Source organism: Scyliorhinus torazame, chromosome 29 (genome assembly GCF_047496885.1).
Source record: "Scyliorhinus torazame isolate Kashiwa2021f chromosome 29, sScyTor2.1, whole genome shotgun sequence".
Taxonomy (NCBI): domain Eukaryota; kingdom Metazoa; phylum Chordata; class Chondrichthyes; order Carcharhiniformes; family Scyliorhinidae; genus Scyliorhinus; species Scyliorhinus torazame.
Genome location: NC_092735.1, coordinates 23559660 through 23572380, shown reverse-complemented (window position 1 = coordinate 23572380; position 12721 = coordinate 23559660). Strand labels below are relative to the sequence as shown.

Below are 12721 nucleotides of genomic sequence, written 5' to 3'. Positions count from 1 at the left end.
CTAAAGAGGGACCATCTTTCTCAGCCTTGCTGGAAGAAGAGTCATACCATGGAGTAATGGTTAAGAAAACAGATGCCGGAAACCTAAAGTCCAGCTAGTTAAGAAAACTAGAGAAGTGAGAGAAGTTTCCAAGAGGTCAGGTGGTTAACGAAACAGAGGAAACTGGGAATCAGAACAGATAACTGCTCAGGAAAGTCACAGAGAGTTTGAGAAGGCACTGAATCATGACAGGCCAGAACAAGATATAAATTTAAGAGTACTCAATTTTTCTTTTCCAATTAAGGGGCAATTTAGTGTGGCCAATACACCTAACCTGCACATCTTTGGGTTGTGGGGGTGAGACCCGCGCAGACACGGGGAGAATGTGCAAACTCCACACAGACAGTGACCCAGGGCCGAACCCGGGTCCTCAGCGCCGTAGGCAGCAGTGGTAACCACTGCGCCACCGTGCCGCCCAGAGTGAAAGCATAATTTAAAAGAAGATTTAAAAATGTGACTTTTGGAAGCGGAATTTGAAATCACTTGTGTGGAAGCCGGAGTTCAAAGAGCCAGGATGGCTCACGGTATAAGAATCATTTTAATTTCATAATCTTTATTGTCACAAATAGGCTTACATTAACACTGCAATGAAGTTACTGTGAAAATCCCCTAGTCACCACATTCCGGTGTTCGGGTACACTGAGAGAGAATTCAGAATGTCCAATTCACCTAACAGCACGTCTTTTGGGGCTTGTGGGTAGAAACCGGAACACCCGGAGGAAACCCACACAGACACGGGGAGGACGTGCAGACTCCACACAGTCAGTGACACAAGCCGGGAATCGAACCTGGGACCCTGGAGCTGTGAAGCAACTGTGCTAACTGTCATAATATACACACAGGTATATGATGGTGCACAGACAGGCAGCGATTGACACACAGGATGACCAGTGAACACACAGAACACAGCAGCCAATCACCAGACAGGACACAACCACTATAAAGCCAGAGGGCACTAGTTTTCCCGCTCTCTTGGGATCCAGCCTCTGAGGCAGTCAGAGCCCATGAGCAGCAACTAGATATTTACACCATGTGGTAGTAAGATAGTCTGGTCAGGTTAGCCTCAGGTCTCCAGTCAAGTCAGCATAGTGTCAACCCACAGTTAAAGTATGTATGATAGTTAAGAGTTCAATAAAATCAGTTGCATTTCTTCAAGTGTTGGAAGCCTGTCTCTCTCACTGCTGCAGCAGACGCAGTCCTCGCAGACCCGGCATACCCAACACATCACTAACCACTATGCTACCGTGCTGCATTTGGGGGAATTTTGAGGAGGAATCCACGGACATTCACTTGGGTTCAGAGAAGAGTGTGTCTTATCTCAGTCATCTGTTTGCTTAAAAGGGACTTTTGTGTGTTAATGAGACCACTGTACCTTAAGATGTAATTTGGAATCAGTGTTGGTCTGCAAATCTACATGTAACTGTTGAGATGGGGGGGGGGGGAAGAGAAAAGGAGTACATGTATCATAACCCACTTTTTTCATGTTTAATAAATGTTTTTGTCCTTGTTAAAACTAATTAGCGGTCCTGTGACTCTGTTCCACCATGATTTTTTTTTTTTTTAAGTCAAAAAGTTACGGTCTTTTTGAGCCAGGGCTCCATTCTGGAATCTTCCCGTCCAGCTGTAATACCACCTGGAGCTTCCCCTCAAAGTCACTCCCCACCCTGATTTGGAAATATATTAGCCGTTCCTTCTCTGCCGCTGGGACAAAAACCCTGGAACTCCCTCCCCAACATGGAAATATATCGGCCGTTCCTTCTCTGTCGCTGGGGCAAACTCCTGGAACTCCCTCCCTAACAGCACAGTGGGTGCGCCTGCACCTCAAGGACTGCAGCGGTTCAAGAAGACAACTCACCCACCACCTTCTGAAGGGCAACTGGGGATGGGCAATAAATGCTGGACCTAACCACATCCCATAAATTAATTTTTAAAATACCAAACGGGTTCAGAATACAGGGCTCTGAGCACTGGTCACCAACTAAGACACACAACAAATATCTTGAGCATTGCAGGAGACTCTGCCCAATAATATGCATCATCAGCCCCATTGCATCCATTATTCCAGCACAAGAGTTTTCTATTTAGTCAGGAGAATCAGGTGGCAGATGAGACATTTATGGGTGACACATTCATCTATTTTCCACTACAATACAAAAATGCTACGGGATTACAGCACCCCATGCGTCAGACTCACCTTGGGCGATACCACTTTGATTAACTCATTCAAAAACCTGAATTTTCCTACTTCGTTATGAAACCGCTTCCCACAGTTTTTCATACAAGTTTCCAGGACCTGAATAAGTCAAATGCAGAGGATTTCATTGAATTGGCACTGGACAAAACGTGCGTTTTTAAAAAAAACAGACTACATTTATTTTCATCTACCCTCTATCGCTTTTTAATTCAATACATTGAGCTGCCTCCCGTCTGCTGACGTTCCAGGAAGATTCCCCTCCCGCCTGCCGTCACCTTCCGAAGGAGAGCAGAGGAAACTCTGGAAACCGGCGCAATTGTTGCTTAACTGGGGTTTTAGCAAAGTTATGGAGGATGTCGGAGAGTCGCTGCTTTTACCACCCCGGACCAGATCCCAACAGTTGCTAGGATACTGGACAGAAACCCAATATTTGACTTAATTTTTAAACTGTGAGAAAAGGATCCTTCGCTCCTGGAGTGATATCCACGCACAAAGAGGGATATGGTGTATTTTTTAAAAAACTTTATTCTGAACAAAGAATTAAAATAACTTTCACATCACACCAGAAAATAGCTTACAATTACCCGTTAAACAATGTTTAACAATGACAATAAAACTCTAAGTCCAAACTGGTATCTTTTATCTCCACTCAAGCAAAACTCATCTCAGGTCACAACCACTTTTTTGTTTTTAAATGTAGAGTCTCAATTAATTTTTTCCAATTAAGGGGAAATTTAGCGTGGCCATTCCACCTAACCTGCACATCTTTGGGTTGTGGGGACGAAACCCACGCAAATACGGGGAGAATGTGCAAACTCCACACGGACAGTGACCCAGAGCCGGGATCGAACCTGGGACCTCGGCACAGGGATCTGCTAACCACTGCGCCACCGTGCTGCCCTGGTCACAGTCTGCTTTTAAATACAGTTAGCATACTCGCGAATGCTTGCTACAAAGAGGTGCTTTGGATAAACAACTTTGAAAAAATAATATCCTTCTGGGTGGCACGGTGACAGTGGTTAACACTATTGCTTCACAGCGCCAGGGTCCCGGGTTCGTTTTCCGCTTGGGTCACTGTCTGTGCGGAGTCTGCACGTTCTCCCAATGTCTGCACGGGTTTCCTCTGAGTGCACCGGTTTCCTCCCACAAGTCCCAAAAGACGTGCTTGTTGGGTGAATTGGACATTCTGAACTCTCCCTCCGTGTACCCGAACAGGCGCCGGAGTGTGGTGACTGGGGGATTTTCACAGTAACGTCATTGTAGTGTAAATGTAAGCCGTTTATCTTTTATCTCCACTCAAGCAAAACTCATCTCAGGTCACAACCACTTTTTTTTTTTTTTAAATGTAGAGTACTCAATTAATTTTTTCCAATTAAGGGGAAATTTAGCGTGGCCATTCCACCTAACCTGCACATCTTCGGGTTGTGGGGGCGAAACCCACGCAAATACGGGGAGACTGATAAAGACTATTATTACTGACACTAATAAAGATTATTATTGCTATTCCAGTAGGAAACCATTTCAAATCGGAAAATGTAGCCTCTCCTTTTCAATGCAACGTGAATCTGCAAGCCATTCATGTAATTATGATGTAACTATGATTAGCAAGCGATTCAGTGCCAATTAGTAGCTGGATGCTGAACAGAAGTCTCAGAAATGTAATTTTAAAAAAACACACAATCCGATAAGCACCTTGGGCTCTGAACTTTGATTTGATGACATTTGAAGTTTGGTATTTGGACCAATGGAGATGCTTGTCACACCATGCTGGTCAGACCACTGCGAATGTCAATGAATATCTTAGCTGGGTGATTCCTAATAGTTTCTATAGATTGTGTCGGGGTCTCTACCCAGCTGCCAGCAATAAAAAGGGCAACTTTTAATATTTTTGTGGGACGCGAGATTTGCTGGCGAGGCCAGCGTTTGTTGCCCATTCCCGGTTGCACTGGAAATTAGGGATGGGCAACAAATGCTGGCCTTGCCAGCAACACCCACATCTAACGGAAATCACCCTTTTTATTGCCGTGTGATGTCTGCTGGAGACCGTACACATATGTAGGAGCGATCTTTAAACATGCTCCCCCTTTCCCAACTACATGACGTTGTGGTGTGAGGGGCATTTCATTTAATGCTCAATCTAAATAAAATTAAAAATAATGCAAAATTGTTCATTAGTTCATTTTGATTTTTATTTAAAGACAGTGCTGCTGTAAATTCTATGCTGAAATATTTAATTCTACAAAAGCATGCTTTAAAGCTTGCATAATCTTAATAAACTTTATTGTCACATTAACACTGCAATGAAGTTGCTGTGAAGATCCCCCTAGTCGCCACATTCCGGCGCCTGTTCGGGTGCACAGAGGGAGAATTCAGAATGTCCAATTCACTTAATAAGCACGTCTTTCGGGACTTGTGGGATGAAACGGGAGGAAACCCACGCAGAAACGGGGAGAACGTGCAGACTCCGCACAGACAGTGAATCGAACTTGGGACCCTGGGTGCTGTGAAGCAACAGTGCTAACCACTGTGCTACCATGCCACCCATACATAGCCATCCAGGTCATTTAACACTCCAAAAGGATCAGAGATTCAGTCGATCTTACTGTCAAGGCTTGCATAGCTTCCCATTCCTGCGGAGACTGAATCTTATGTGCCAGAAATCTTGTTGCGAGCTGGGGTCTGAAGATAGAAAGGGGGAGAAGAGACAGTATTACTGCATTATTTAAGTCATGGGTTGGACAAGCACAGCATACCAACTCCACTAAAAGTAAAGCAGAACATTAAGACAAGATTGAAGAAAGCCGCATCCAGCAGGCTCATCTACCTGCATCAGGAAATCGAACTGAACTAAATATCGGAATCTGGAATGCACAAAACCTCATGGATAATGAGCAAAGCAGTCGACCGGAACGGAGAACTCCCTTGTTGCCGTAAACTCAAGACACTTCAACATTGACATCACTGCCCTGCAAGAGACCAGAAGAGCAGGCGGATGGCATCTGGGGCAAGTTGGCAGGTAGCACAGTGGCACAGTCGTTCGCACTGCTGTCTCATGGCGCCGAGGACCTGAGTTCGATCCTGGCCCCGGGTGGAACATAGAACATACTGCACAGAACAGGCCCTTCGGCCCACGATGTTGTGCCGAACCTTTGTCCTAGATTAATCATAGATTATCATTGAATTTACAGTGCAGAAGGAGGCCATTCGGCCCTTTGAGTCTGCACCGGCTCTTGGAAAGAGCACCCTACCCAAACTCAACACCTCCACCCAACACCAAGGGCAATTTGGACATTAAGGGCAATTTATCATTGGCCAATTCACCTAACCCACACATCTTTGGACTGTGGGAGGAAACCGGAGCACCCGGAGGAAACCCACGCAGACTCCGCACAGACAGTGACCCAAGCCGGAATCGAACCTGGGACCCTGGAGCTGTGAAGCAATTGCGCTATCCACAATGCTACCGTGCTGCATTGGGGAGTTTGCACATTCTCCCCGTGTCTATTTGGGTCGCACTTCCACAACCCAAAGATGTGCAGGGTAGGTGAATTGACCACGCTAAATTGCCCCTTAATTGGAAATATAGAATTGGGTACTCTTTATATTAAAAAAAATTTCTTCTGGAAAATAAAACCGGAGGATCAGCGCCATCAAGGACAAATTCGTCAACCAACCCTCGGAGATCCCTGTCGGCATCAACGATCCTCTCATGACCCTTCATCTACAACCTGCCAAGAACCAGCAGGCAACGGTCGTGAGTGCCTCGGCCCCAACCCTTGATGCCAATGATGAGTGCAAAGAAGGCTTCTAATCTACCCAACACCATACTCGCCAATATTCCTAAGGAAGACCATCCTCCTTGGGGACTTCCAATGCCAGGGTTTCCCAACGGGATTTGCCTGCTCACCAAATGCACAAAACACCAGCTTGTCGTCACTAACACACAGTTCCGACAAAAAGACAATCTCACGACTTCCTGGAGACATCCACAATCAAAGCATTTGCACATGATCGACTTAGTCATTGTCCGGTCTCGAGACCAAAAGGACGCCCTCTTCACCAAAGCAATGACCAGTGCAGATGACTGCTGGACAAACCACCAGCTCCTCCGCTCCTCTATGTCCATCAAACTGCACCAGAAGCAGAGCAAGATGAAGAAACAGTTCAGAAAAAAGATTAACATTGAGCAGCTTTAGGAGCCAAGCATGCTAGTGAACTTCCAACATTGTCTTCTTCTCCAGTGTCCATTCTAATGGAGTGACAGAAAACTGAAAAGAGCTGAAGACAGCCATCATCTCAAGCTGCAAAGAAACCATCGGCTAGAAGCCCAGGAAACACCAAGACTGGTTCAACAAGAATGACCACACCATCCAAGACCTCACTGACAAGCACAGTAAAGCTCTCCCTGCCTGGTGAAACAACATAACCACCTCTCTCCACAGATGCTGCCAAACCAGAGGTTCTCCACTGTTTTCAGTTTTTGTTTCAGATTCCCAGCCTCCTTATCTTTTACTGTTATTTTTATTGAAGTTTACACTGTGGCGGCAATGTTGTGAATTAAGAAATAATCCACTCACACAAAGTAACCAAAGCAGAAACATATGTGGTCCAACCACTCTGTCTCAATGCTAATCCTCCTCTGCATGGACAAATAGTTTTAATTGCACTCACCCGTTGATATTTCAAAATCCCTTTAACCCCTTTGCCTCCATCCATCCGTTCAATCTAATCTTTCACGTTGACATGGGTTTTACCTCAAACACGACCCTTGGGTGCGAATTGCACAGCCTCACAAATCCCTTTCCAGATTTGGTTCCAACGGTACCAGCAACACTTCTGCTCCGCACCGCATCAGCAATAATCACTCTGCTCCCTCGAGCCCAGGCGCCGAGGAAAAGGGTCGCCACAGCCGAGTCCGATGTCCAGTAGGAATTGCTTACTGCAAACCTAGCCTTGTGCAAACATGAAGCTGTGCCCGAGCCGGTGGGTCTGCATTTTCTACAACAACTGTGTCATTCATATCCAGCACCCCTCAGCACAACTTCTAGTTTGATAGGGCACCCTGGCAAAGACTGATCACCTTCCACCTCAACATCAGCAGATCCCAGATGGATCTTCAACCACCGAAGCAAAGATGAACAAGAGCCAAAGGCTAGTGCTGGCCAATGGCAAACACCTCTGTACCAAACACTTCGCTGGATATGCTGCCGTTTGCATGACTGGTTTTCTCGCCTGGTACCTACCCTTCCAATTCCTTGTTCAGTTGATCACAGAATGCTTGAATGTAGTTCCATTCCAGCTCTCGATTGAAAGGATTGGTGGCTTTATCTACATTGAAAACAAGATGAATATAGTTCAGCATAAGGTGAAGACGCTGAATCTTTCTGTCAGAGTCAAGGCAGCTGGAGGAAGGGAAGATTGATATTAATAATTTTCCGGACTCCAGAAATTCCTCTTGCCATAATTTTATGATTAAATTGAATGATGTACAGAAGGAAACCATTCAGCCCAGCGTGCCTGTGCTGGCTCTTTTGAAAAGAGATATTCAATTAATCCCATTTTCTCTCTTGAAGGTACAAAAGGAAAAAGTAGTAATTTGCTGATTTTATTTTCGATTCAGTACTTGATTCCCTGTTAATATCTAGCCATGCAAATTTAAAACGCATTGCTTGGTTACTGGCCTTTGGTAACAGCCTGGATGACGGATTCCCTTCTTGACAAGGTAAATCGCACTGTAAAACTACAAACCTACATCTGGAGGCACTGATCAACTGCGGGCACACTAGTGGGCAGCACGGTGGCGCAGTGGTTAGCACTGCTGCCTCACGACACCAAGGTCCCAGGTTCGATCCCGGCCCTGGGTCACTGTACTTGCGGCGTTTGCACCTTCACCCAGTGTGTGTGTGGGTCTCACCCCCACAACCCAAAAGATGTGCAGGGTAGGTGGATTGGCCATGCTAAATTGCCCCTTAATTGGGAAAGAAAATAATTGGATACTCTAAAAAAAAATTTAAACTGCGGGCAGGGTAACCAGGAATCATTTTTCAGGTGACTGGCGTTGAAAGTTCACCAGGTTAATTGATCATTAGGAGAGGAGAGCAGCTGGCCTCCTTCTGTACGGGAGGGATTCTATGATGATGAATCATAATTTGACAGTTTTTTTCCCCTGTTGCCAACTTTTTCACCTCATTCCAAGTTATCAACTTCTTGCAGGAATAATTTCAGTTGACTAGATGAGACTCGAGGACTGCTTAGCTCAACTGTGTCGCCCCCATGCAAAGCCCCCCCTCCCACTCCGCTTCATTATCTTAGGGATGCAACAACCAATTGTAACTTCTTTACTGGCTTCCCAGCTAAGATCAACAAAAAGATCCATAATAATAATAATCTTAATTGTCACAAGAAGGTTGACATTAATACTGCAATGAAGTTATTGTGAAAAAACCCTAGTCACCACATTCCGGCACCTGTTCGTGTACACGGAGGGAGAATTCAGAATGTCCAAATTACCTAACAAGCACGTCTTTCGGGAATTGTGGGAGGAAACCGGAGCACCGGGCAGAAACCCACGCAGACACGGGGAGAACGTGCAGACTCCGCACAGACAGTGACCCAAGCCGGGAATCGAACCTCGGACCCTGCAGCTGTGAAGCAACAGTGCTACCCACTGTGCTACCGTGATCCAAGGGTCAAACTTGGGATTAGTCTTGGTAAGGAATACTCAGCTCGTCACAGAGACATCAGGGCAACGTTGCAAATTGATTTGATTACTGATCCTGGATTACAACTTTCACCATGTCTGTTTTTATCTAGGCGATTGCAATCGCTATTAAAACCCATGGTTTATTTTTATTTATATAGCACCATTCTTCCTGGTACGCAATGAAAGAGCTTCGGAGGATCCCAGTTAGGCAAGGCGATTGGGGAAAAGTCAAAGAAATAGATTTGGAAGAAGAGGAAGAGAAAGATGGAAGGGGTTTAGGAACAGAATTGTAGACTGATGGTCTGGTAGCCAAGGGTTCAGTGACTGATGGTGCAATGAGGATTGAGGTAACAAATGCCAGACTACAATCAAAAGGGTGCGTGCTGAGGCTAAGTGGTGACGCCTGTAGCTCAGCACTCACCTCTGGGTGATAAGGCTCCAGGTTCAAATCCCACTTCAGGGCTTGAGCACAAACATCAAGGCCGACTCCGCAGCACAGGACTGAAGGAGTGCTGCACTGCCGGAGGTGCCGTCCCTTGGATGAGACGTTAAACAGCGACTCCAGCTGCCTGTTTGCATGGATGCGAAGGGATCCAACACTCTGTTCCAAAGGTGACCAGCAGAGTTCTCGCTTTATTCGGGCCAATACTTAACCCCCCCAATCACAAAGGTTCAAATGATCTGATCATTATCACGTTGCTGTTTGTAGAAGCTTACTATACGGTTTGTGGGAGCTTACTGTGCACAAAACTGGCTGCTCTATTTCCCACATTACAACAGAGACTACACTTCAAAAAGTACTTCCTTTTAGAGACATCTAAAGGGTCATGAAAGGAGCGATATTAATGCAAATCCTCTTTTTTTTTTTACTTAAGTTACTGATGCACAAATTTCTTACTGCAAATTGGAAAAGTTCTAGACCAGGGAACAATTAACAGATCTTAATGGTAAATTTAGAGGTTTATTTTAGTCCGTCTCTTCCTTATAAGCTTTCTGCACGCAATCAATTTGAAATGCTAATTTCCACCCCCTCCCAACAGTTGTGATCAAACCCTCTTTCCCAGCACGGGAGTCAGACAAACAATGCTCACGGTCCAAGATTCTACACTCTGTGCCAAGAGAGCTGATCTCAACTGGATGTCATAACTGGTTAATTGGTCTCGGAACAGGAGCCGGGGCCCACATGCATGTATGCTGGGTGAAGATGGATCAGGCTGAGCTTTGATGCTGTTCAAATGACCCTTCTATCCACGTTTTGCTATCTGGACTCGCATGTAAAAGAAACTCAATTAGGCAAGACAGGAGAGGGCTGCTGTCACTCAGGGATGCAAGAGTCAGTCTTCAGCACAGGGAAGGTGGAAAGGGGTAAAAAACAGCAGAGAAGTCAAAATGTGTCTTATCTCATGGGAAAAGCACATTAATCTTGACATATTATCACTTCCTACACTAAAGCACCAACAGGCTGTGCTCTCCTCGCCATTCAGAAGATTCATTTCCAATTATAAATTCAGGCTTCTGAATATATTGCCCCAGGCATCTGCCTGGCTCATGAAAAATGCAGCGACATCTGACAACATACAAAGTAAAACGTTTTTGATGACACAGGAAAGATCTACTCCCCTTGCACAGATTCCCAGCTCACTGTGGGACACGGTGTTTGATGGAAGCACAGGTCAAGGAAATGTTTCAAATACTACAGACTGATTGTTTAACCATGATCGTTGTGGAAAGAGATCGTTGCCTGAAGGTTGTGGAAACTGTGGTTCGAGAGTCTGTACTATGTGAGCGTTTCCTCTCTGCTCAAAATGTTGCCCATTTCATTGATTTGAGCACATAATCTAGGCTAACACTGCTGCACAACACTCAGACAAACATGCTTCAAAAGTAGTTAATTAGCTGCAAATTGTTTTGAGGTTGGGAAAGTCGATAGACAAATGCACGTTCTCTCTTTCAGGTATGGAGGAAATGCTGCATAACAGCTCTCTCCAGCAGATTCAGTTGTGAGATCCTGGCCTATTTGTGTCTCTGGCCCTCACTTCCTGATAACAAAACAATCCATCCTCAGTTCTTCACAGTCCTGTTGCCTCGCTTGCTCGCAGCCAAAACAAAATGGAGGAATCTCTCCTCCATGATTTTGTACCAAAAGCACGGATATACAGGATGTGTGATGACGGTGTACGCGCTGGGCACGCAACCTGCTCTCTGCTGCCGCTTTCTGGTCGGTAGACTGCATCATACCATATAAAAATTGGTCGTGGCCTCACAGCGCCAGGGTCACGGGTTCGATTCCGGCCTTTATGACTGTCTGCATAGAGGTTGCACATTGTCCATGTCTGCATGGGTTTCCGCCGGGTGCTTGGGTTTCCTCCTGCAGTCCAAAGATGCGCAGGTTAGGTGTATTGGTCAGGCTAAAATTGCCCCTTAGTGTCCTAAGGTGTACAAGGATAGGGCTTGGGAATGGGCCTGGGTAGGGTGCTCTTTTGGAGGGTCGGTGCAGACAGGATGGGCCAAATGGCCTCCTTCAGTGGCACGGTAGCACACTGGTTAGCATTGTTGCTTCACAGTGCCAGGGTCCTAGGCTTGATTCCCGGCCTGGGCTGTGCGGAGTCTGCATGTTCTCCGTTTGTCTGCGTGGGTTTCCTCCGGGGGCTCCGGTTTCCTCCCACAAGTCCCGGAAGACGCGCTGTTAGGTAATTTGGACATTCTGAATTCTCCCTCTGTGTATCCGAATAGGTGCTGGAATGTGGCGACTAGGGGCTTTTCACAGTAACCTCCTTGCAGTGTTAATGTAAGCCTACTTGTGACAATAAAGATTACTATATTATTAGAGGGACTCTATGATTCTACCTGCCCACATCTTCTGAATCAACCCACAAGTTGCCATGTACACCCCTGATCGGTTCTATCTTTTCCTTAGTTATTCCCTCATTCTTAAATCTATTGATAAAATATCTTACGATTTTCTTTGATTTTACCTGCCAATATTGTTTTGTATCCTCCCTTTGCTTTCCTAATTTCCATGTTTTACTTCACCCCTGTACTTTTTAATACTCCTCTAGGTTTCTACAGTATTAGGCCTTTCGTTACTGCCTTAAGCTTCTCAGTACAAATCTTACCATTCCTGTTTGATCACTACATTGTGTCGGAGGAGCAATTTTGCATTGTGTGACCCTGAGAAAAGTTCCGGTTATACGATAATCTGCAGAGAATGGGAAAAGTGGATCAGCAAGTGGTGGGTGAAACTCGCCTATGAACTGCATGGGATGCTGCAAGGAATGAGTCAGAGGAGGAGAGCAGGCAGCAACCCTCAGTTTCAACAGTGAGACTACAACCAAAATCAAGGCAACGAGAGCTCCACAGCTCTGGAATTGCCTCCCGAAAGATTCTGCTTCAGCCCTCTTATTCATCCCGTAAGACGCTTCATGAAACTTAAATCAAGTTATTCATCACCTGTCCTAATATCTCGTGGGGCCAGGTGCCAGGTTCTGTTTTGAAACACACAACAGGGACGTTTTAATATGTTAACGGCACAGTAAAAAGGGAAGATTTTTTTTTTTTAAAAAGAAAGAGGAAAATTATATTAATTACTTCGGACACTCAAATCACGTCGCTATTTTGGGGCCAGGATACTATCGTTCTTATTTCTGCTACTGGTATAATTCAATGCTAAAGTCACAATTGAATTGTTTCCATTCCATCGACAGCACTTTGAAAACAGTTAATAATAATCTTTATTATTGTCACAAGTAGACTTATATTAACTCTGCAATGAAGTTACTGTGAAA

General features: G+C 45.3%; 1 protein-coding gene across 3 annotated transcripts in view; it reads right to left on the bottom strand.

The window, feature by feature from the left end:
- Nucleotides 1-12721, bottom strand: part of LOC140403935 (ADP-ribosylation factor-binding protein GGA1-like) — a 59177-nt gene that overhangs the window by 28987 nt on the left and 17469 nt on the right. For 2 of the 3 annotated variants that reach the window (XM_072492202.1, XM_072492201.1), the window contains exons 2-4: nt 7477-7561; nt 4837-4912; nt 2234-2332 (exon numbers count right to left, since the gene is read on the bottom strand). In XM_072492202.1, coding sequence (XP_072348303.1) covers nt 2234-2332; nt 4837-4912; nt 7477-7561 — 260 coding nt within the window. Of the gene's footprint in view, nt 1-2233; nt 2333-4836; nt 4913-7476; nt 7562-12052; nt 12136-12721 lie in introns of those variants that run through there. The other variant, XM_072492203.1, reaches the window with a different exon arrangement.